This window comes from Amphiprion ocellaris, chromosome 9, assembly GCF_022539595.1.
Source record: "Amphiprion ocellaris isolate individual 3 ecotype Okinawa chromosome 9, ASM2253959v1, whole genome shotgun sequence".
Lineage (NCBI taxonomy): Eukaryota > Metazoa > Chordata > Actinopteri > Pomacentridae > Amphiprion > Amphiprion ocellaris.
This window is the reverse complement of record NC_072774.1, coordinates 27,758,356-27,784,817: the sequence shown is the minus strand read 5'-3', so window position 1 is coordinate 27,784,817 and position 26,462 is coordinate 27,758,356. Positions and strand designations below refer to the sequence as shown.

General features: G+C 38.1%; 1 protein-coding gene across 1 annotated transcript; it reads right to left on the bottom strand.

The window, feature by feature from the left end:
• Positions 1 to 1,018: 1,018 nt before the first annotated feature.
• Positions 1,019 to 23,745, bottom strand: si:dkey-33i11.9 (synapse differentiation-inducing gene protein 1-like). Its single transcript, XM_023276884.3, has 3 exons — positions 23,424 to 23,745; positions 21,024 to 21,245; positions 1,019 to 1,900 (listed from the first exon to the last, which is right to left on the bottom strand). Exons 1-3 carry the CDS (start codon positions 23,568 to 23,570, stop codon positions 1,754 to 1,756), a joined length of 516 nt encoding a protein of 171 aa, XP_023132652.2. The 5' UTR covers positions 23,571 to 23,745; the 3' UTR covers positions 1,019 to 1,753.
• Positions 23,746 to 26,462: the final 2,717 nt, after the last annotated feature.

Genomic DNA, 26,462 nt, shown 5'->3' with positions numbered 1-26,462 from the left:
ATCCCCAAGAAGGGGAGATTAAGGAGCACCCCAAATGGACAGATGCACTGGCACCCAAGCTAATGAGGAACTGACTACCAGTGCAGTCATGCTAAGGTCTGCAAGAGAAAGAGATCAAACAATCAATAAGAACAAGATAGGCAACTTGACAAAGGAACAAGTGGTGCAACACATAGTAACAGTAACTGACACAAAACATTCGAGCCTTACAAACAGTCCAAAGTAGACCATCGGAACGTTGTTGGGTCTTGTGCCTTGCTGCCAACAAAGAGTCAGAATGGCAACCATTGACAAAGATGTGGATGTGATCGCTGAGGATGTGAACCAGAATCTTCCCACTTGCTACAGTAAAGAGGGAAGAAACCTATTGGAGGAAACTCTCTACAACAGAATGGTGGGTATAAGCAAGTAGTGGCGCCTGGACCTATTGGGAAGATACAACCAGATAAGAGATCACCAGGGCAGAACCACACTGATTCAAGTTCTTGTTCTCGTCATGTATAATTTCCTTCCCTTCCAACTTGTTGAGCTTTGGGTCTGGTGAATTCAACAGCTCTGACAGAAAAGTGGATCCTTGGAGCATGTCCTCAGCTAATTTCCAAAGGCCTTGGTAGGGGTATCTGCACTCTCAACACCTGCACCTTTGGTGTAAAGACTGCAACTGGCAGCTCCTGGTCAACTTAAGGAAACAAACTAAGACACTGGTGGCTACCAAACTCAGTCCAGACATGATGGATGCAGGAAGTAGGATCCACAGATCAAACAGACAAGATACTTAGGGAGAGTAGAGATGGGTTTGTAATGTGGAAACCCAATACAAAAATCTTACATGTTGTGTTGCTTGATTGCAGAAAATACATGTAACCTCTGGTTCACTGCTTGATACCAACATATTCTACAACTACTACTATAACACTACCAGACTGGCAGCAGCAACATAAATGTTCTTATATACAGCAACAAACCCTGTCAGGGTCTGATCATAATATGATCAAAATCTAAGTAGACCAGACAGAAGTATTTTCTCTCTCAGTATATTTTATTTGTAAAGATATTTGTTATACAGTAAGAATTTTCTTCTTGAGAGTTGGTAAAGAAAAGAACATGACGACAACACATGACAAACTACATCCAGGCTAGTGATACTAACACAGTGCAGGCTTCAACACAAGCTGAGCCAGAGCCACTGATTGAGCAACTGGCTGCTTCTGCCATAAGGGCTCCTCTGTTTACACTGATTTCGCGAGTAGCTGTGTGCTCTTATTTAGCTGGAATAAACAAAACTACTTTGGCGCAATTGAAAAATGACAAGCAAAAGAGGACTGGATCCATATTTAGCATGCACTTTCAAGTCACAAACACTTTGATGACAAACATTCCTGCTGCTTTTCTTTTTACTGGTTCAACAGAAGTGTCACAAAATTGAAAGTAAAATGCTTGGTTACGATTTTAAAAATGTGATTTTGTGTTTTGTACTTTTTAGAGAGTTTGATGTATATTTTCCAGCAGTTCCGTTGAGAAGGCAAAATTTTTTATTTTTTTATTTTTTATTTTTTTTTACAATTGCACAAAATTCAGTTCATAATGAAATGTGACATACTAAAAAAGCTGCAACTGACAATCATTTGCTTTGAGTTATGAAACTCTCGTATAACATTTGAAGTCTGCATGTGTGGTAGAGCCACACTGAGCTAAGGCTGAAATTTAAAGGCATCAAATTTGGAAAATATTTTTCATGTCAAAAGCAGATTTATTAATGAGATACGGTAACCAAAACGAAGATAAGGGTGAGGATGAACGCCCCGAGACCGAGTCCCAGGCCCACATGGTTCAGTGTCCTCGCCGTCCTGCTGCTGCGCTCCGCCGTTATCTGGTCGCCAACATGGTTCGCTTCCCGGGCCTGAAGGTGAGGAAAAAAAAACATTTTAGAGTCTTTCCCTGTTCAAAAATGTGCTCTGGTCAGTGCTACTTCACTTTGATATTTGATTTTATTAGGTGAACATAAGATGGAGACGATTGTGCATTTTAAGACTCCAATGTGAAAAAGTAAATCGACAGACTAAAAGTGATACAATAAAGTGACCCCTTTTAGAAGGGGCCTAATTTTTAGTTTATATTAGGATTTCTTTAACATAAAATCTGTCTGCGTAGGTACTTTTTAACATTTCAAAACTGTTTATTCTGTCCTTGCAGCTTTTAAACAAAGAACTCAAACATTAGCATTTTTTGTAGCCTAAATAACACATCATTAACCCAGTTAAACTTGTGGGAATAGCTCTCATTACAGAAACATTTCTTTTTATTTGAGTAGAAAATATACGACAGGTAGAAACTATTCATAACTGTAGAGATGATTTATTTCTTATTCAATCCAGCTCTCTTTATATACTGTATACTTACTGTTGTTCCACAGCATATTCTTGATGAAATGTTTTGCGCATAATGCAGCAAAGCCTGCTGACTGCACTTAATATAAATTTTAAGCCACCTAAAATTAAAATATATTGTGTGGTATAAAATTTCACAATGACAAACAATTTTAAGTCATTTGACCTTAAACAAAGAAATTTCCTTTATCTGATCTCCCTAAAGTGACAATTTACTTTTAAAGATGGTGATATCTATATTTTTTTAAATACAAATTCAAACTGATCAGCTAATATTATAGACAAATCTTGATACACCTTTGGCTACTGTGAAAACCACTTCAAAAACCGAGTTTTCTTAGTTTTAGGAGAAAATTTAGCTGCTGTCTGAGAGCAATATGAATGGAAACATGAATACTAAGATGATTTGTACATTACCATGAAGAAAGTTTCTCTTCAGCTTTATATAATTATAAAATATTCATTGAGACATAGACTTGAAGCCCCTCAGATATAAATTAAACCTAATCTACTTGTTGTGATTTATTAATCTGGAATGAAGGTGAATATCTGCAAACAGGAAGTGTTAAACCACAAGTCGGGGGAAAAAATCCTGGCCCAGTGGAAATCTGAGTGCAATCTTGAGTTTCCTAAATGAAAAAGTCCAAAATACTCTCTCTTTTAACTCTGTTTTTTGTCTCTGTCAATTCTTAAGGGATACATTTGACTCTATAGGGGCTAGAAGGTGCATTAAGTTCACCAGCTAGTCATTAAAAGGGTCCATCTGCTGATTCATTTGTGGAAACATTTGTGGATCAAATGGGTGACACTGAACTAGAACAGTAAAATAGTGGACAAGGAAACCAAAACAATGAGCTCAAAGATGATAAAACCCTCTGCTGGTTTGTCAGTTTGAGTGACACCTTTCACACAGATGTAGTCATGGACTGTTGATGTAAAAAATATACAACTGCTGGTCAAAGTAGAAGACTTCTGATTGTTGTGAAGATTTCTAGTGAAAACATGGCACTGTTGGCAGAAAAAAAAACATCTGGGTTACATAGTTTATATGGACACTCCCACTGAAATGTTCATTTATCCGAGTGGGATTGTTGGCAAGTGAAAAGTAAACACCTTACATACGAGGAAAACTATACGTCTGGCCTGGTCGAATAGCAGACTGTCACCATCACCGCAAATGTGGACATGCAGCTGCATTACGAAGACTTCAGCCTATGCAGTCTATGTGTTTCACTTTGAAAAGTTGGGTTTTCAACAGTGCACTGTTGTTGAATTGAGATTTTTAAAAACATGTCATCCTTCACAAACATAATCATGGCAGCACTTCACTGTAGATCAGTAGAACACCTTTATCAAATGTAGGAGTCAACAGAGTTTACTTTGCTGAAACCAAACCACCCAACGATATCTGTGATCTGCACAGTTCCGGTGTTTGCCAACACTGAAGAGGAACCAAAAGTAATTATTACTGGCTAAACCGGTTAAACTGTAATTTCTGAAATTTACAAAGCAAAATTTGCTTACAGGATACAACACATTCAAATGCATCTTTCTTTTTCCTATGATGCAAACTGAGTGGGAGGATTAACTTTAAATCGTGTATTTGTTGACACTTTTAAAAAACACTGCAGTATGAAGATAAAGGAGGTTTTCAGATAAGCTCCAGCATGTAGGACAGTAAAAGTGCACCACAGTATTGAGAAGGTTTGCCATAAAAGGGGCATACAAAGATGGTTTAATTAAAAAAATCTCATCAGGGAATATTGTTAAATTAATATCCTGTTAAATATGAGTGTTAACTAAACAAACTGCCACATTTGGAGAGAATAGTGTTGCGTTTCCCAAGAGGGACCCCAGGAAAATATCCAGAACCCCAAACTTTATTAAAGTATCAAAAGGAAAACCGTAACAAAACAAAGAACCCCAACACAAATAAACCAAACAAAAGGTCACAAAATGGGTTCGGAAAGGTGATAGAGGTAGATTGCCTCTATCACCCACTAAGCCAGCCAAAATGGCTGGAAGAATTATAATAAACAAAACCAAACAAAAGGAGGGGAGGGTGAAATAAATGTGCTTAGGGTGTAAACACAATTCAAAGGAGCTTTATTTCTCACAAAAGAGCTATCTGACACCCGCTCTCAAATGAACAGAGAAATATGATGTGCAGTTCTCTGAAGTCAGAGCCCATCTGAACAGCTCAAGAGTCTGTCTTTTAAAGGAGTGTCACCAATCACTCCAGCAGGTGCGTCGGATGCAGCAGCTGTAGCCACTCAGCCTAATCAACCAGTGTCCCAACACTGATCACATAGACACATATGGAAAAACAGCAAAACAACACAAATTTGCAGTCACAAAGCCACAAAACAAGTTTGAAATGGCCAAAAATACAAGACACAAAACTCAAGTGAACTGATCAATGTGTTTTAAGCATTATTTCCTTCACTGTGGTCACTCATGAATTAAAAAGTCCCCTCACAAACATATGGCCACCAAAATTGGGCAAGACACCACACAAACTCATAACAATAGCCTGAGCATACAGCTTAAAATAAACTTAATTTGTTTGCCACCTTTCATAGAGAAAACGCAGCTCAAAGTGTTTTCCTAATCAAATAAAACCCCAACTCACACCCCAGTTACATCTGTGTGTAAATAAGTGTGGTGGTGTGCGAATGACCGGATGTGTTTGTGTTTTGCAGATGCTGTGAGAGGCGACTGTAAAGCTGGTCATGATTACCAGCAGCTGTCTGCCTCACGTGTCCAAGAACTCACGGCTGAACACAATTAGCACAGAATCATCTCACAATCAAACGCGGTTCTAGTTCAAGATAGACATGAAATGTGGGAAAAGAGAGCAGGAGAACGACCTGCAGCAAAGGTCTGGGCGGGTCGGAGTTAAATCAGGCTTTTTTTAAAACCTGTGTTATGTCCCCAAACCACCCTGGCTTTGGGTCGCCCCTTGGGCTTAAAGGCATTTCAAGCATTTCAAGGTTTTCTTTTTTATTATAATTTAATTTAGACTAGTAGATGTTGCATGTTTTTTAAAACAAAATATTGAGACAGTTGGTCCAAGTATTTTAGTCATTATAAATAACTCCTTATCTTCTGCCATCGTTTTCCCTTGACCCTAGTGTTTTAAGTAACTTTTTTAAGTTTAAGACTTAGTTTAACACTGAGATTATCCTCTTCAGGGTCACCAAGAGCTGACTGCAGTCTTCAAAACGTATTGTAGATCTTTACTCTGCTTTGATTCTCAGTCTTTTATTGGTAATGATGTTGCTCTACAATGGTTTGTTTCTTACTTCTCAAATAGATCCTTCTCAGTAAAAATTAGCGGGGTATTTTCTTGACGTGCCTCTGTCACCTGTGGAGTTCCACAGGGGCCCATTCTGGATCCTATTTTATTGTTACTTGCTCCCATTGCCCCACTTAAATAGGTAGCAATGGTGTCCTTCTCACCGTCTTGCCTGACTGACATCAAATACTAGATGGCCCAAAGATTCCTCAGTCTCCACACACGCCAAAGCCAAGCATTTTAAGTGTGGTTGGGGACAATTAGGCACTTATATTAAACAAGAGGCCCGAGATCTCAGATTGGGTTTTGATTCATGTCCTTTTAACGCTCAGGTAACAAAAGTTGTATCCCTGCATTCTTCACCTTAAATTTGATTACTATAATGCACTTCGCTCCAGTATCAGTAGAGAAACCTTTTTAGGCTTCAATAAATTCAAAATGCTGCTGCTCGAATTTTTACTTGTTAGAAGTGACCACATTAGTCCAGTTCTTGCTGGACTTCACTGAAATATGGAATTCCATGCCAGAGGATCTCAGGCTGGAAATGTCCTTTTATCTTAAGACCTCTTCCTAAATGGCATTATTGTGGTTATCTTATTTTTTCTTGGATGTTTCATTTTGTTCTTTACATATTTTGTTTTGTTGGCTTGTTCTTTTTAAATCCCTTGCAATGGAATCATTTTATTATTTTTTTAAATATATATTTAGCGTTTCATCTGCTTGATTTTATCCCCTGTAATTTAATGTGGTAAAATGCTAATTAAACATATAAAGTTATTTTTATTCTTACTATTATCATCAGATTTTAGCTACTTTTACCTGTATTCATTTAGTTCCAAGCACATTTAAAGTTCATAGCTGCATTTAGGGAAACTTTACTCTCGTCTATGACCAACTTTTGTAACTTCTGAAATGTTAAAGAAATGGCTTGATAATTTGGAAATATGGATATTATTTTAGACTGCTCTCATATCTGAAATCACCAGAGGATTAGCTTAGCTTAGCATAAATACTCAAAGCTTTCGAAAACAGATAGCTTGGTTCTGTGTAAAGGTAACAAATGCCCAGAAATGTTTCAGCGCATAGTGCAACCTTAAAACCATAACCTGATGTTTTACTAGTTAGGTATTTGCATGGACAGCACAAATAAAACAGCTTTCCCGTTGCAGCTGTGAGGATTTTGTCACCTTTGGACAAAGCCTGTGTAGGTGCTAGTCCATGCCTCTGTTGTTTTTACCTTTTAGATTCACAAACAATAATTTTTTCCTCTTCTTCCCTTTTTATTTTATGAATTCAGTAAAGATGAACCTGACACACGTTTTTACATAAATTTACTATTATTGTCAACTGATTTGTGATATGAGAAAAGATAAAAGCAATCTGTGCTGTTTAAACAGGACTAGATAGCTCAGTCAATACATTAAAACAAGAGGGACAGAATCAGTTTAAGATACTGTTATACTGTGTATTATTCAAACGGGTCTTTCATGAATTGAGCAAGAGGATGTGAAAGTTGCTGATTAGATGCATTGTTCAAAACTCTGTGGTCAGTTATACATTCAGCATGTCACGGTATCATAACTCACAGTTCTTTTTATTTCTTACTAGTTCCTATTGACCTCTCTTTGAGTGCATGTCTTTGTCTATGTGGACTTCATTTCTCTTTGTGTAAAATCAGCTGATGTCAATCCACAAATCACTGCAATACTTAAATCCTTGTCATTTCACTCCTCGCCACATTACTCCATTCTATCCCGCTGCTGTAGGTTTTATCGTCAGTCAGCTCTCTTAAACAGGACTCACACTGCAGGAGTTTCAGGCCGATTTACCCTCGTTTCAACGCACCCAACAATAGAGGAGGAATCTGGTCTGCAATCTCGGTGTGAGCTGATGTTCAGACCAGATTATTTGGTAATGTGGAGTTTTTATGCCACTCTTAGTCACCAGCTCACAGGATTCCTATGTCAGTCATTTCCCAGCAACAGCCCTTCATAACCGGATTCCCTCCCCCAGTTTCTCCCTTATTATAATAGACCTCTTTAGCTGTGCACCATATCTGCCTTCTGCACTCTGGTCCTGTGCAACACAACACCCTGATTGAGCCTCAACACATGATTTCCAACAGCTACAATCCCATACAAGAAGGTGGATAATGGATAAAACAGCCATGTGGAAGCTCTCAAAGTGGGTTAATAAGTTACAATTGCCCCACTTTCTCAAGTCTAGATTAATTATTTACAATGTTTCACTCACATAACATATAGTCAGTGATGGAATATGACAGTCATGGGACCACAGCTGGTGATGTAATGTAGAGCTGAGATGCACCAAATGAAGCCTGACAGTATTCCATCAAGGGATGATGATGTATGTGATGGTTTCATGCAGAAAACACACCGGTATGCGGTTGACTGTACAGAACTGCTATGTGTGTTGTTCACCTGTATACAGTGAAGTTGTAGAAATCCCCCACGCTGTGCTGATAAACTGTCAGAATCTTCACACTAAAAGCTCCCTTAGTTTCATTTTCATGTACACTGCATACTATCTTTTACTGGTATTTAAATGTATCCTAATCAAGAATAATGTATCATACTTACAAAAAAGGTCTTCAGGTTTTCATTGTATAACTGTTGTGCATTTGAATATTAGTAAATATATCTTTATTAAGTGCATTTACATGGCCTAACTAGTGGCCGTGCTTTCATCAGCTTAAAAAAAGTGAAATGAAGGAATATAAAATTATAATTCATGCTGCAACTCTTAAAGGCATTTCTTGCAATTGGCGTAGTCAAAAATTCCTACTATGAAACTGCAGTAAATCCAGTGTACAGTACACAAATAGATAGCTACATGCAGGAAATGAAAGTGGATTTACCACCATCAATAAATCAAGCTGTGCGGTACTACTGAGTGATTTCTGCATTACCAGCCATTATCACAGCGGCAGCAGACTGTGTGTCTGGTATTTGATTTCTCCTTAACGCTAAAGTAGCTGATATCTGATAGCAGCTGGCAGCTAAGACATTAAGATATGTTCAAGCAAACTGTATATAGTCTCAAAAATCTAAAAATCAAGTAAAGAATTCCTTCACAGCTATCACAATAAAAATTTTATGTATATAGCTTTACATCACGGCTTTTTTTAGGTTGCATAGAAAGTGTCTTACATCTTCTGTAACTTTTTCTCAATGTAGAGAACAGAGAGAACAAGAGGTGGAGTTGACATGTGTTTAAAGGATTACAGTTTATCTTGAACTCCTTCTTCACCCTGTTCACAATATAATTACATTACATGACATGGCTGCATCAATGAGGGAAACAGAAACGGTGTTTTATTTCCCCAAACTGATATTTGCAATTATCTGCAAATATAAAGAAACATTTATTACACAGCAAAGTGTATTTTTGCTATAATCGGTATTAAATTACATCATTGCATCAGTTCATTACATCATAGTGAACTTCTCGGAAATTATCTGAACCTCAAAACCAAAACTACACAAATTACCAGTGTCTGAAACTGTAAAAGCAAGAGGAATAGTTTGATTTTCATCATAGCAATGATCCTCAAATGCATCATCTGTAATGTGCAGTTCCATCAGGAAAATAATGATGTCTAAGATTAAGATTGTAATATTTCATCAAAATCGCTTAATTCTACAGGTTTCATTTAAAAATTTGGCAAAAAACAAAACTTCTGTGACTTTTCAGGTGGATTGCAGTCTGTGTTTACACAGAGCAGAGGCAGACAACAAAAGAAACAGAGTAATAAATATTAATTAAACAAGAAAAGCACTCAGAGCGCAGTATCTTGCGCTGAGGACAGGCGTGTGTTATGCATGTGTACGTTACATACGGATACTGAATCACGTGACCTAAATATGTAGCAGGCGGCGGAAATTGATGAGACTCAGAAACACCCCCACAATTTAATCAATCGTTCCTTGTATCATTTCCAACGGATAAGTCCCAATAAGTCCGCAGGGGTGGATTTGTAGTAGGATCACAATCATGTGATCGTCAGCAGGCAGCTGACGTAGTGTTCACTTGTTGTCATGGTTACAGTGACACCGTGCTGCTATCTGGCAATGATACTGAAATCTCTAACAAATCCGTGGATCCAGATTATAAGTTGCATTACTGTCAAGATCTAATTACTTGGTCCTTGTGTCATTTCTGACCTTCCCTGAAAATTTCATCCAAATCCATTGGTTCGTTTTTAAGAGTAATGTTGCTAACAGACATACAAACAGACAGACAAGCATACGCCAGCCATCACATAACTCCGCCACGCTCCTTGGTGGAGTGACAAATGTAGCATTCTCAAAACCGACATTCAGAAGAGCAAGCTGCCAGCAAATACATTCAGCATGAGAGAACTTTCTTCATTTAATCTGCAGAATAGTGTGAAAAATGCCTAGTTTACAGAGGTCTAAAAGTAAACAGTAGCCTATTTAGCACATGGAGCCTCTAGACTCTTTAGAAAAGATAGTCACCCATTGGTTCTTAGATGTGGAAAATTGCTGTACAAATTGATTAAATTTTCTAAGTAAAATGTATTATTTTTTTCTTTTTTATGATTTGTGGCATTGCAACAGCGTCATACTATGGCTGTACTGTTCTTACAGAAATGCAGGATTTTAAATTGCAGTAAAAATTAGCCCAGATTAAGTAAAAGTGTGACAAGAGTAGAAAAAAAACTGCTTGTGGTTACCATAAAGTTCTGTAATTATGAATTCCAGAAGACAAACCTTCAGTAGAATTATTGAGAAAAAAAAAACAAAAAAAAACTAATGCCCACTTAAGCCTCATCAAATATATATGACTTTCTAAAATGCCATGTAAAAAGCTTTGTCCTGTTACTGGTGAATGTAAAAGCTCTTCCATGGGCTCTGAAGAATCGCTCCTTGAATGCATCATCACATCCTGCCAGAAAATATCATTACATTATTTGATGCAGATTGATACACTAGTGCTTACATTCGATTAAGTGCTTTCCACAGACTGACTCGTCTTTCCTGCTGCTGCCTGACTGGCTGCTGCTCTCCTCTGTGCTTCATGAAAGTATTTTCTGTGTGTTCTGCCTCTGAGTGGGCCTGTCTGGCTGTCAAGTGTAGCTTTGCTGTCTTCTTCCTCCACTTTCTACATGAAATCAGCCATTGTGCGGTAGAATGTGTGTGAGAGAGCAGGAGGCTGATATTTGTGAGAAAATCACAGAGAGCAGAACTGAATACAGCTGATGAATGACAGGATGGAAGAGATGCCAAAAGCTGTCTGGGTCTTCTCAAACACTCACAATCTCACTTCCTCACAGTGAAGAGTCAAGCTCTAACACGGTAAACTTTTTGTTGCTGATGCACTTTGCATCCCTTTGCTCACTTCCTGGAAAATTTCAATGCAACTTCATCAAATATGAACCATGAAGCCCTCTTTGATTTCACCTCAAGCCTTCATTTGAGTGATGCTGTGGTGACATTTCTCATGGTGACCCTCCAGCTGTCAGATGTCTGGTTTCAGGCTGAACATTCAGTTGCTAATTGAGGCAGGAACACAGGTTCTGTGTATGCAACTGAACGTTCTTTCAGTGTTTCTAGGTGACCGGGACTCATGTGGCTGCTGTTGTTTAAGTACCCTAAATAGCCATACCCTCGAGACCGCATCCGATTTCAGAGGCGCCTGCCTCCTCAAATTGAGCTCTGTGAGACTTTCAACTTCAAAGCCCCACTAGGTAGGTCTTTAAAATCCCCCATCTGGGATTTATTATACGCTTTAGGTTTTCTGGAATGAGTTCCACAAGGGGACACAAGTTTGTGACTGACACGTCCCACCAAGAAAACAAAAAGAAGCTACATCCCAACAACACTGGCAGAACACTAGACGGGCCACAGTGGTTTATAGCTGGGATGAGAGGATTACCTGCTTCACTTTACTCCACTATAAGGACTCAGTTCCAACTTATGCACCCAAAACTGTAAACAATACATTAAAGTGTGACCCTTTCTGTCAATCTCCACACACTGCAGTAATTTCTTAAAACTTACACAAAAATAAATGAAGTTGCAGATAAATGTTTTATACATTTAACCTGTTCTTTTTCCATATCTGGGGCTCAAAGCTAGTAAAAGTAGTTCTTCTCGGCTAAAACATAAGCAGTAAATTACCCATTTAGCAATAAATGGTAAATTTTGTTGTCACTTTTGACTCATCAATTCAACAGCAGACAATTCAACAATAGAAGCACATGTTTTGGGTGCACTCCTTGCAATAAATGCAACGTGTAATGTTGTCCATCTTCCATATCAATGTTTCCTAGAGGTTGTAGTGGGTGGCATTACATGACTGACCTGCTTCATGCAGTTTAGAAGGGGTGAGTGTAATCCAGGTTGTTTTCTGAAGCTATAATTTACAGATATCCCCTAAATGCTTGACATTCACACTATTACTTAATGCTACAATTTACAGATTTTCCATAAACACCTCACAAGCATCCGTGGATGCTAACTAGGCAGCTGGGCACAGAGAAGCCTCTAGTCTCCACTCAGTGACTCCAGGGCACTGAGACAGGTGTGTGAGCACAAAATAAATTTTTAAAAAGTGAAATATGGCCATCCAATGCCAGAATTTTGTTAAATCAAGTGAATATTTGCACACTGGAGCTCTGACTAATCAGTATGTTCTTAGGTTGCTTATATAGTGAAATGAAGCAGTTTGACATCTCTACGAAAGCCAACTCTCATTGGTCTTCATCATCTTCTTTTGACTATAAATCTCTTACAATAGATGCTAAGTAGTAGTTGCTGGCAGTAGACAAGCTCAAGTAATTTCCATTTTAGCCGAGGTTCAGAAATCAGTCTCAAGCCACATTTGTAAATGGACATTTTCAGATTCACATGTGAAACGCTCAGTTGAAGAGCTGTTGGTAATTATTTCTGTTTGGGGAAAATCTCAAACCTCCAACACATAATCAGCATTAAACTACTATAATCACCAGCCAGTTAAATAACAGCTTACACCCAAGTGTGTCCAGGCTCATATAATAGATACGGTGAAGATGCTGAGGTGTGCATGTTCACTGAGAATAACAAAAACAGAGTCAAAGCCCTTGTATGTGTTCACATTTGGCCAATGAAGCTGGTTCTGATGGAATACAATGCAGAACTAAATCAAACGAAGCTTCGATTATGAATGTTGCTGCAAAGAAGCCACATATTCTAAAACAGACTCTGGATGCTTCACAGACTTCTGCAGAAAAACAATACAATCAGGACAGTTTCAATGTAAGCACCCAAGATTAGCACCACCAGTCTGACTAAATGAGAAACATGGCAGCAATCTCTTCTTTTCAGAGTTATGGTGTAATAACAACCAGAAAAGAGTTTTTAGAGAACATATCGATGCCACTTTGACACTGAACTTTGTCCTTTTGGATGTAAAATGTATTTAAACAAATGCATGGGTGTCCTAATTAGCCTATAATGTCTTTAACTACGATCAAAAATGTGTTTTGTGAGGTCACAGTGACGATTTGCCATTAAAATCCAATCAGTTTATCTTTGAGTCCAAGTGAAGAAAATTCCCCAAGGGTGTTCCGAAGCTATTGCATTTCCCAAAACTCAATGCTGTTATTAGTGCAAAGGCATAGAATTACCACCTAGCTGCAGTTAGGTAGTTGGTCACACAGAGCTGTGGAAATACCTGCTGAAAAACATTTGTGCAACTTAGTGTTGTGTTGCACCTTTAACTGTAGAATACATTCTGTACAATTATATTACAAAAACATATTAGAGATCTTGTGAATATTAATTTTCTTCAGTATCTATCAAGACTTTGCTTTAGCCAACATTTTGAATGTAGCGTGCCAGCTTGTATTCTGCTGTATTATATTTTAATTTAGATCTGTATTAGGATTTGGTGATGTAGAACCCTCCCTGCCCTTACAGCCATTTTGATAACAAGCAGCAGGTGTTTGCACTCTGCAGTTTCCTGGTTTAACACAGTTGTCACCCGTTGGACTCAAATCTCTAAAAATGACTGGTCGCTACAAGCAATGTTCTAGAAAAGCAATGCATTCCAACATCTTATCATTTCTGGACACATTTTGAAGATTAGCTGGGAAGCTGTGAATCCCTGAATTCACTCTCTGGAATGATACAATCAGTGCGGAAATACAAAAATTTAGAAAAACAGGAGGATATGAACTCATGTTGCAAATATGTTGCCTGTTAAAATACAACTACAGCCTTGTGCAGGAAAAGAAGGAAGCCTTCCCATGTCTGTTTGGATGTCCATCCACTATCAGTAGGAGCTAAGCTGTGAGGAAAGGCTGATTTTTTGGGAAACAAAGGACTGTTTGAGGACACTGTCACAGAGGAGAGGAGTGGCTTAGAGCGAGAGTCAGAATCTAACAAAAGCTCTGCTTGTCTGAACACTTCAGTGGTTGTTGTGTTGCAAATGTCAAATTTCCAAGAAAATCCTCTCCAGAATTCAACTAAAATTATTCACATTTAAGTTTCCAATATCTGCCAGAGATAAAGCTGGAACCAACAGGCACAATTAATTCTTGCTGAATTTTCCAAGTATTTTTAGAACATGTGAACTTGAAAGTGACACTGAGTCAGTTTGAGCTTCTTTCAGTGGTCACTGTTCCTGTCTTTTCCTTTGTGGCTGAGATGCCAGACAGAGAATGTTAAATGGGACAGTTTCTAGCAGTCAGCTTCGTATCTCTCACCCTCTTCTTGCCTTTTTTTGTACCATCTTGGTTCAGCCTCTGCCTCCTTTCCTGTTTAATATCTCTATTTTAAACTCTTGAACCGATGAAGAGCACACACAGTTTCACACACATCCGAACCAACAGAAAACCCATAAATCTTCCTACTTTTCACTCTCTGTCTTTCTGACCTTTGTTTTTTCACTCCAAAGTTTAAAATCTGGGACACTTTCTCTCAGTTCTTCCTCATGCAGCTCCTTCATCATGTATAACCATAAGAGATTATTGAAGACAACAAGCACCATCTTCTCTCTTGTGTGATTTCAAGGTAAAATCAAAAGGGGGTCTCCAAACTGCAATGAATCTGCAATGCCATTTCCAGATTCAGTTCTTGCACTAAAACTAGTAAGAAAAAAGTTATTGTCTGTGAGTGGAACTGCACACCAAGTTCAAGTACAACAATCAGTATTATACTGCCACAGACTATTTCAATGAGCAATACCAAAAACAGGAAAAACAATGAGATTAGGAAGGGACATTTTCAACAACAGTTTGTTCCCTCAGCTGTAGATAAACTGGGGAACTGACTTCCTTTCTGGCTAGTAGCCTCTTTCACACCCAGCAGACATTTTTCCATCCCTTTTTTGTACCTTTGGTTGTGCACAAGATGTGAAGTTAAAAAGGTATACGAACAGAGTAAATCCTTGAACCAAAAGCTTCAAAACACCATGGTACAGTTTCTCAAAGGAACCACTGAAGTTACAATAGGTTGACACATTTGTGGTTTTTTCTAGGACTTCTTGTCTTGGCTTCTACATGTGGTTGCTGTACGTCCATCTCTGAAGTGCTGCAGTTACACAAATAATATTTATCCAATGACTTTTCATGCTGAATTCCAGAGTGTTGCAAATAAAGACCCAAAACCACTTGTACTGTTCTTCAAAACTAAGTGGCCACATCTGGAGCAGTTTCCCAAAAATCCACTCGAGGCCAATTCCAAAACAGAGACCAATTACAAAAGATGGCCGTAACCTCCGAATGTGAAGAATGAAGCCTTTGACAAACCTGCATTCTTTAGTCTCTGGTTGCGAAAGGAAGTCTACCTCTATATAAGTCTATGAGAAAACAGTGTAGCTTATGTCAATCTGCTGAAGGTACAAAAAGCCTCAGCCTGTTGAGGGTCTCTAAATCAATACAACGGTTGATCACGAAAAACCCTGTGAAATGAAACGCTAACTCACTGAGAGGAAAACTTTATCAAAATTACCAATTCCCTGCACAAACATGTCACAAAAACCAATAAATGATTCTTGCCGACTTTGTAATCAGACTTTTACCAATAAAAAAATACATCATTTGATAATCGGTGCTCAACAAGTGAGGCCTGAATGTACTTTAGCTCTGGAGGAGCCCACTGGACTCATTAAAACTGCTGCTTATTTGCCAGCAGGCTGTGGTTCTTGCATAACTAAATTAGATCACAAAAGCTCATGAAGCTGATCAGCACATTGATCAAGTCAGTGTTAATAGCACATGATGTTTTCCAGAGCAGAAACATCAGCTCCGACTGATGATGGTCGCGTCAGAAAACAGGTCAACATCTGGCATCAGACCTGCAAGATGGAGTCCGAGTTCATAAATTGTTTTGGTCCTGCAGCTGTAGTAACTTCACATGACAGAAAGATGAGCTAAACGTGAGACTCGTGCAGTCCTGTTTATGACGGGCTTTACAGAAGCTTCTTCTCTGACAGTTATTACCGGTTGCCACTCATGTTGATGCCTGAAAACAGAAATGTATCAAGATTCCTGCTGTAATTTAACTCGCACGTAGAGATCCGAGAGCTAATCCTATCGTCTCTAATTTGTCTTTTTCAGTGTGTAAGTTGCTGCTTGAAAGCTGTAGTTGTTCCCTGCATTCAGGGTAATTTTGAAAACATAACACACATAATCGGAGGAGAAAATTGCCTTAATTAATCAGACAACGGCAGGCTTATATCCCTAAAACCCAAAGCTTTACTCAGCCTAAATCAAAACAACTCTTACAGTCATTATGCAGGTCTGAATTAACCTACATTTTATAATCAGTTAGTATCTTATCTTTGTTTATGGCGAGTAAAGGTGTCATGGAAACTATAATCTGTTACAGCTGTGAACTACAAATCTAAGTGAGTTACCTCCATTACATCTGTGCTTTACACTGAAGAAGTGGAATCATATGGAGGCAGCGATTTGAAATGTGAAACCGATACAGAGCAAAAACCTAGTTTTGGCCACTTTGGCAACAAAATGTATTATGTACTTAACTTAAGATCGGTGTAAAAGCACGAAGCACAATGATTTCAACATTATACAGTACATAGATTATCTGTTTTCAGACTCTAGGACATTTTTGCATATTTATTTTTCACTGCTCTGCTATTAATTCATGCAGTTATGATACAACAATGGATTGTTACCTTGAGGAGAAATTATTTATTCTGAGAAATGTTTGCATGTGTTTCAGTCTCCTGCTCCAGTTTATGACTCGACAAGGCCTGACTGAATTACTGTAGAGAAACAAGGATAGTTTTTGTACTAAAATCTAAAAAGGCTAAATCTAGAAGTATGCGGTCCTCTGACTTCAGCTACGATGGAAGTACAGGTTGCGTAACAGTTCATGAAGAAAACAACACAGCTGCAGCTAAAACGAAAGTCATAGTGGGATTTTCCACAGAACTCACATCAAATAAGTCAAATCTGAATGAACACCAACACGAAAGTTGTGTTTTAGATTGTGTTTGATCTTGCCAGGTCTCTATCAGTAATCAGATCGATGCTGCAGCGGGTTAAACATCACACTATGTTGTGAAAGCTTCTTCACTGAAAAACAGAAACAAATGCAGCAGAACGACCATGTTGTTGTCAGGAAAAGGCTTCAGTGTTGAAGTATTAACTGGAATGCAGGAAACCAGAAGCATCATTACCAACACTAATACCAGTACTTTTAAAGCTATAATTCAAGCAAATTATAGATAATATTTTGCAACTTATATAGAAAATGATTCTTTATAAATCCAAATTACAAAGTAGAAACATGAACAAATAACGCTCAAGTCTGAGTTTCAGAGTTAGTTATCAAAACGTCTTTAAATGCTTTAATAATCACATTTTCCTATATGCGAGTCACATTTCCTAGATGTAGAGAACTCTTCCTGTAACAAAAATTCTATTAAATTAAAAAAAAGCATTCAAAGAACTGTCTGACAGCTCCCGTCTCTTTAAACTTGTTTGAACCAGAGTTGCACCCAGAAGAAAGACAGAATTCACATAATGCACAATGGTTTCATGCAATGAAAACATTATAACATCCTGAGGCTACACAGTCAAACCTGATGGTAAGATCAGCCATACAACATACTAACAGTAAGGACTAAAATAAATAAAAAAGTAATACACTACATTTTTAGTTCCTCAGATGCTGGGCATGCATGAAGACTGGTATGTTCACTCTTGCATCCAACAACACAACATTTAACATGCTTTGCTTGTGGCTGAAACATTGTAAACAGCAAAAGTGGTGAGGAAATGATGGTGGACTGTAAGGCAATTACTCTTTGTTTGAGGCTGTGCAAAAGGCAGGAATTAGGCAACTGTGAGAAGTAAGGAGCAAAGTTCTGAGAGAATATTTCTTCTCGACATGGACTTTGGGCTTTGTAAGTTAGCCAATCTTTTACAAGCCCAATAAGGCAATTTGACACAGGAGGAAATTAAAAAAAACCCAGGAAGCACAATATGGCTCTTTAAATCACTTATTGAACAAGCAAAGCCCTCAGAGAGCGCAGAACTCCACCAAGGCTGCTCAGTCGTATGATTTTTGACAGACAAGTCCCAATAAGTCTGCAACGGTCAATTTGTCATGTGTACATGTGTACATGATGTATGGATATCTATTCGCATGAGCTAAATATGTAGCGGGTGACGGGAATCGATGGGACTCAGAAACACCCCCACAATTTAATCAGTTGTTCCTTGTATCATTTCTGACAGATAAATCCCAATAAGTCCACAGCGGTCGATTTGTCATAGGATCGCAATCATGTGATCGTCAGCAGGCAGCTGATGTAGTGTTCACTTGTAGCCATGGTTACAGTGACACCATGCTGCTATCTCGCTATGATACAAAAATCTTTAACTAATCCGTGGATCCAGACTATAAGCCGCATCACTGCCAAAATCTAATCAGGTGGTCCTTGTATCATTTCTGATCTTCCCTGAAAATCTCATCCAAATCCGTTAGTCCATTTTTGAGTAATGTTGCGCACAGACAGACAGAGTAACAGACCAACGTACGTCAATCGTCACAGAAATACTGTACATCCTGAGCACGTGTCTGGACAGTAGAAATCCCCCTCGTCAATTTTTACGGTGGCAATGTTACCTCTACTGCACATTGAAACCACATTCTTATTAACCAGACTTCACACAAACTAAAATGCTCCCTATAACAGGGAATGTTGCCTCGTAATTATAAAATTATGAGGCATCGTCAGCAGTGAACCGATGATTGTTGTCTGCCCCTCCATAGCAACAGTACAAACAGGACCTGCTGGCAGCTGACCAGCACTAACACAAGGTAAACAGCTGCTGGAAAACAACAGTTTTCTCATTCCATCACAAGTTCATTGCTTTTATGGTGTTTGCTGTATCTCACTTAGATAAAGAATTAAAAATTAGAGTGCAGAAATGCAAAATATCCCCCCTCAGAAAGAAGCTTGGCTGATTAGTATGACGTCTTTTAGTTGTAACATTTAAAAACAGTCCATAGCTGCTCAATATATCCTTAATAAGCATAGCTGCAGTGCTGTGTCATGCAGTACAACTGATGGAAAAGACAAGCCTTTAATAAAGCTGACGTCATCTGGAGGTATGTGCAGATGTACCACTTGCAACAGCACCGATCAGTACAAACTGCTATTATTTTCTACTTGATGCAGTGGTATAGTCATAAAAAAAAGAAATTGGTTTGGTTGTTTAATTTATTATTGCCATAATATATTTTTCTTAAATCAAATTCTCATACAAATGAGTCTTTACTTGGATTAAGTTCAAAACAATGTGCTGCTATATAAGTGTCAGTCTGTTATTGGTGTTCAAGTGCTTGTGAATCCTATATTCAGCAGCCTGAGTAGAAGCAGGGGTCAAATAAGGTTTATGGCTACAAAAGACAGTATAATGCAGACTGGCACCAGTCAAAGTTCTCACTGCAGATAAGTTAAGAACAGTTGGGTTCTTTAATGGACTGAATATTAACCAGTCAGTTCGATAAGGACAAAGACAGCTCTGTGCTCTAACATACTGTACACATCCTGCCATGTAAACACTGACACTACGAAACTCTTTTCTATAGTGTCGAGGAAAACACTGACAGCTAAATGTGGACAGTTTAAAAATAGAGTTTATCATCTGCTGTTTGTAGAAGGTATGCCGCAGCACATTGTGATCAGCTCCACCCAGACAGCCTCAACACAGCAAAGTCACCGAATTTAGGAGGGTTAAGTAGCAGAAAGATAGCACGATTTATGAGTTTACGAGAATGTATTTAATCCAGCTTCACATTTTTTAGCTTTTAAGGCTCAAAATCCCATTAAATTAAAGATAGTTTGGGTGGTTTTTCAGTCTTTACCATCCCACACTTTGGGCAGAAATAAGTCAAACCACACAAGAAAACCACCATATCAAAGACATTTCATTGCACCGTTTAAGCTTCAAAAAGTCAACTTTCCATGAGCAGCAAATTATTAAGAAATCACAGTGAACATACTTGTTAAGTAAAGGGTTTAAGATCAAATAAATGGCATTTTCAGGTTTTTATTCCTTCTATCATTTCCGATGGATAAGTCCCGATAAGTCCATAGCTGTCAATTTGTAGTAGGAACACAATCATGTGATCGTCAGCAGGCACTGACGTAGTGTTCACTTGTCATAGTTACAGTGATGCTGTGCCACTATCTTGCAATGATACAGAAATCTTTAAAAAATCTGTGAATCCAGACTATAAGCTGCATCACTGCGAAAATTTAATGAGGTGGTCCTTGTGTCATTTCTGACCTTCCCTGAAAATTTCATCCAAATCCATTGGTCCGTTTTTGAGTAATGTTAGTAACAGACAGACAAACAGACGGAAGGACAAACATACACTGATCGTCACATAACTCGCTGTTTTCCCTGACGGTGTAATAAAACTGGAAATTTTGGTGAATGTAGATGCTACTGACAGGGAATCATTTTGAGCCACTACAGATATACATGAAATCAGCTGATACAAATGGTCGATGTGTGGTAAAATAAAAACCTAAATGTGTATTTTGGATGTTTTCTTTTCACTAATCTGACAGAAAATACATTATGGATGCAAAATATTCCCAAATCTCAAAACTGCATCGTAATCCACTGCATTAAAAAAAATGTCTTGCCTTAAAAAAACAACATCAAGCAACAAAGACGTGGATGGAGGGGGCTTTTCTCATTATGGATGCTTTTTAAAATTTTTTAGAAAATAACCACTGTTCAGTGGACTGGGATTTGATTTTGGCTCAAACTTTGCAATGTGTACCTTGGGCAGCGCACCAAACAATCTATTGAAACTCACTGAGATGGAGTAGATGAGGGCGGCGACTCCGAGGGGCAGGCAGCAACACATCATGGTGAAGATGGAGTAGCACAGGTAGTCGTTGACGGGGTTGGCCAGAGGACTCGCGGACACCAACACGGCTGGCTGGACGGTGACGGTGCCCGGCTGGCCTGGGTACGCATGGCCCATCGGGTACGGCTGCTGTCCGTACACCTGACCTCCATAGTGTGATGGAAAACCCTGCAGGCCATCAAACACAGTTCAAGCTCATGGGTGGATGAAACAAAGGAGGTGTGTCAAAGTGAAATTGAGTGGATTGAACTATCTGGAGGACTTGTGAGGACAAGAAAGCAAAACTTCCTCAAGTTCTGAAAGTGAAATGATTCAACGGCGGAATAATTCATTTTGTAAAACAAGTCGACATCTGAGGTTTGTGACCAACAATAGAGGAGGCAAACTGATGCTCCAGGAAGGGTTAACTGGTATTTTTTTTAATGGAGGCCTTACCAGCAGAATAACACCAACCTTGGCTTAAGGTGCGGCACAATAATTTGAAATCACCTCCAATAAAAACATAAAGGAAGCAGAGTAACATGATAATCTTCAGCAACAAAGCCTCTTTTCTCTTCAGTAGATCATGTTCTGCATGAGCAGGAAGTTTATACATGAATTAGGTCAATATATAATTGAGGGACTTTTGAAGTCCATGGGATGTATCTTGCATACATTTTAATTAAAAGTAAAAATAACTAATGTTTTTTTTATGTTCATTATGATCATGTCTTTACAAATTCCATAATTATTTATGATGGAAACAATCACTTATTTATTAAAAAAATGCCTGGATATCACTAAAATGTCAACTAAATAACCGTCTGAATTTAGTAACAACCACCTTCTAATTAGCTAAACAATAATAAAATGAGCTTATTCATAAACTGTTTTGATTGTGTTCTTTTTATTAAGTTGAGATAATCATGACAGATATTTCTTTTTTGGTGATGTATCAAATTTTGGATGGAAAATAACAAATCCTAGCCATGTCAGAGAAATCACTTTCAACTAAGTCAGCCATTACAAAAACACCTCTCAAGGAAGTGTGTTAATTCCAGATCACATGACCTGCTCCACATTTTGTGTGTCAGTTTTGCCATTTTGTGTCTCGGTTTTGTCGTTTTCGGTCTCGTTTGTGGCGTTTTCTGTATCGGTTTTGTCGTTTCATGTCTCGGTTTTGCCATTTTATGTCTCAGTTTTATCGTTATCTGTCTTGTTTTTGTCATTTTGTGTCTCGGTTTTTAATAAAAAATGACTGGATATCACTAAGATGTCAACTAAATAACCGTCCGAATTTAGTAACAACCACCTTCTAATGAGCTAAACAATAATAAAATGAGCTTATTCATAAAGTGTTTTGATTGTGTTCTTTTTACTAAGTTGAGATAATCATGACAGACATTTCTTTTTTGGCAATATATCAAATTTTAGATGGAAAATAACAAATAGTATATGTGTCCGAGAAATCCCTTTCAACTAAGCTACCCATTACAAAAACATTTCTCAAGGAAGTGTGTTAATTCCAGGCTTTCTTAGTTATTTAATAAAAAGTAGTGTGAGTCAAGTGTGGATTTATCGCATGTCAACAGGTTTACTACAATATCTTTAGAAATAACTTTCAATTTTACTCAATTGTATCTTTCAGAATCTTTCTCTAAAAAGGCCATGTGGTGTTTGGTTATAGGTGGCCATGTTGATTTTAGGCCTGTAAAGAGCAAAAATGTCAACTATGATCCCTGTTAACTGCGTTACAAAAAGTCCCACAATTATATATTGACCCAATTCATTTATGGGTGACGTGAAGATGTGTCAAGGTCACTGCCATAAACAAAACGACACTAGAGACAACAGAACAATCTGCCCATATGTGTGTTGACTCAGCTAATAATAAATGAGCTCTACAGGAGAGTAAATATTTGTGTCTTCCTGCTGAAATGTGTTCCACTGTGTTTCCAATTGTCTCATTGTGCTTGAACTTTGTGTTTCCGAAACCACACACATTTTTACCCTAAATTGAGGCAGAAAATAAACAAAATGATGCATTAAAATATTCTAAAATGTTCAAATGCGAGTGTTTGACGCTTTAAATTTCTGAAAAGAGGATCCTTCCCCCGGTGTTGAGAGGAAATCCACGCCCAGGACAGCTACAACTACTGCTGCTTTCATGATGAACAGTGCAACACAAACTTTTACAAACATTTCCAGCACTTTATTGACTAGAATCTCTAAGCCTACACCTCTAATCAACATTTATTCATGCAAAATAGGAATCTTTTTTTTTTGCAGGATTTTGCATTAAAATCATGTTTTAGGTGAAGGGAAACAGCAGAGAGGTAAATTTGAGTTATTTTATGCCCTGCTTACCTGCTGTGGAGGGTATCCGGGGCCGGGTGGAGGCATGCCGGGGTTGGGGACGTCCTGGTAGGGCGGAGGAGGGGGCGACTGGCCCATGGGGTGCTTCCCTTCAGTCCAGTCCAGTGGAGGAGCGCCCGACGAGTTGTTAGGATTCATGCTGCAGCAACTTTAATCTCACATGAAAAACTTAAACGTCCCTTTTCACCGCCGGGTTCATGGGATTCCCACGAAAATCTTAACGAACAACTTTTTCTTTCAACACCCTGACTTCTGACTCCTGTCCTGCTGATGCTGATTCAAGACTTCATTGACTAAATGGCCCCACAAGTGCCAAGTCACACTGAATATATAAGAAACCTATCGGTGAGCACTTTCAAATTAAAAGCACCAGAACAGCTGAGCGATGAATTCGGCTTCTTTTGTGAACAACAGTCCAGAATTCACCATGGTTATGTTTTGTTTTGTTTTTTTTTAACGTCTTTTACAGTTCTGTGGGTAGAATCGGCACCATGATACACAGCAAGATTACCAATTAATTCTGGCCTGGTTAAATTTGACATAAGAAAAGCCTCCATGTACCTATTTTGATTGTAAATTTAACATTTTTGTAAGTCTTTGTAGATTCTCGGAGCTTTGGTATTATGTTGGAGCTTTATTTAATAAGCTGTTTTATTTATGTATGTATTTATTTGAGAGGTTTCTCGTGCAAGAGGTGAAATGTCTTCCTGCTCATCCTCACTTATTTCAGCACTGATAATTAACAACGTTAGAAAACTTGTGCACTACACTAATGATTGCAATCTAATTAAGTCTGAGGGTGTAGAATTTAATAGATAAATGCTTCACTGCAACCAGCAATCCCATATACCTGTCAGTCACAAAAATATTGTGTAGGTGCAAACAAAAGTAATAAAGCTACACTATGGGACAATGTATATGTGGAAAACTGCCCATCATTAGGTCTGTAACACTCCAGATCATCTGCACAGATGCAGGTGAAGATGTCTGTTTTCTCCTTCATTTTCCACTCCACACTGCATTTGCATTGTTCCATGAATAATCTGGACAGGACACATGGAGTGAAAGCATTTACTGATGACAAACTGACTCACAAGGAAAAAACACAGCAAAGTAATTTATTAAATAAGTGAGATTACTTAAACACAAAGCTTGTGGAGTGTGAAGTGTTGGATGTGCATGAGAGTGAAGATAGTGTTGTAAGATGTTAAAAAAAACAAACAAACAAACAAAAAAAACCCCAAGACAACAGCACAGGTGAGGCTGGTAGGAGAGTGAAAGAGGGAGTGACTGCCAGCTGCATTCAAGCTTAACAGATCAGGAAATACCAACTAAGGTGTTCCCAGTTAACGCAAACGACCCCTGCAGCCACTACACACAGCAGACAAAGAAACGAGCAGGAGTCATCACAATGTTGAACCCAAGTGCTTTAAATATATTTATTGTCACCTAATATCTAAATCAGTAAGTTTACAGTTTGCATCTGTAGTGTTTACCAGTAAATAGTCATTTAAACACGTCCTCCACGTGTCATAGTACTGCACTTAACATGGACGGAGAATTGTTGTGCTCGATTACTGTTGCATTAAATTCAGAAAAATATTTAAGTTTTTGCTGCATATTTTCAGATCTCACTCTGATCTACTAATGGAAACAACAAGGCTTATTGTTATTTAAAATCCTCCCAACTGTCTCTGATCCATGCAGCCTTACAGCTATTACTGACTGAATTTGTGGCTGTTTTTCTTTTTAATTTAAATGTCAAAAATAATCCAGGACTTAAGGTGTTAAGTATGTCTGCACACGATAATCTCTGTTGTCAATGTGTTGTTATGGAACATGAAATATTTAAACCATCAAAAGCTAGAAAATAACAACAAAAAGAGAAAAATGATGCAGTTTCTACAAGGTAACTAGACACTGATTTTAAAAAAGAGATGAAATATAAAGGAGTCAACTGTGAACAAAATAATTTATAAACATCTACTTTCCAAAATATCTTCGCATTCAGAAAACTATTATTGAGCCTAAATATTTTAGGCTTTTATTTTTAATGCCAGTGCGTTCAATTTCCTGTCCCCTTCTGCTTCTAACAGCTGACTTGATGCTTCAATCTCCTCATTACAGTCTGACCACTCAGAGCTGCAGGGAGGGGCGGACAGGACAGGAAGATTCCCAGAGACGTTTGCTGGAAGTCAGAACTCTTTAACGCTGAGATTTATCTGATCATGTGGCTCTGAACACTGAGGTCCATTGTTCTGTTTTCACTGGATCCAGCAGGATGCATCCCGTAAATATAGGAAAGTACAATACACAGCTTTGTTTTTGGGATGCTGTTGTTTCAGTTTTCCTTTTTCCAGTTTTGAACCAACAACAAAAACAAGCAAAATAAAAAACACAACAAAAACAAACTGAAAATTGTTCCGTTTTTCATTTTTCTATTTTAAACCAACAAGAAAAACTTTTTTAAAAGGCCCCTTTTTGTTTTTCCGTCAGGAAAATAAGAACTAAATAAATAAAGGCTCTTTTAAATTTTTATTTATGTTTTTTTAAACGTTTTATAAACTAGCAATAAAAAATGTTTTAAAAAGGAGAGAAAAGAATCCGTCTGTGGTTTGTTCTTTGGTTAAAAAGTCTCTAGATAGATAGATAGACAGACAGACAGACAGACAGACAGACAGACAGACAGACAGACAGACAGATAGATAGGCTTTTACTGAGCAGAGTATAAACTTTATTTGATCATGTCCTCTAGATGGAGCCAGAGTCTTCTAAACCAGGAAAGTTCTCCAGTATTCAGGCCATGAAAGCAGCATTATCATCCTCAGTAGTAAGAAAATAGCAATGTTTTTTCTCTGCTGCTTTTTAAAGTGATTTTATTTTATTGACTTTTAAGGATTTATTCATTCTTGTGATATCTCAGGGACACCTTCTTGGATTTTCTTCAATTTTTTTTCACAAATTGCCTCACTCACGAACTGATTAGATTTTTAAGGTCAAAGGTTACGTTGCTATTACTTTCATTAAATG

Bases quoted from the DNA above. Each gene is read 5' to 3' on its own strand.
- si:dkey-33i11.9 (XM_023276884.3), bottom strand. From the start codon at position 23,570: ATGAATCCTAACAACTCGTCGGGCGCTCCTCCACTGGACTGGACTGAA. The intron at 21,246-23,423 runs GTAAGCAGGGCA...GATGGCCTGCAG, and splicing joins CCGGATACCCTCCACAGCAG to GGTTTTCCATCACACTATGG. The intron at 1,901-21,023 runs GTGAGTTTCAAT...CCTCACCTTCAG, and splicing joins CCCTCATCTACTCCATCTCA to GCCCGGGAAGCGAACCATGT.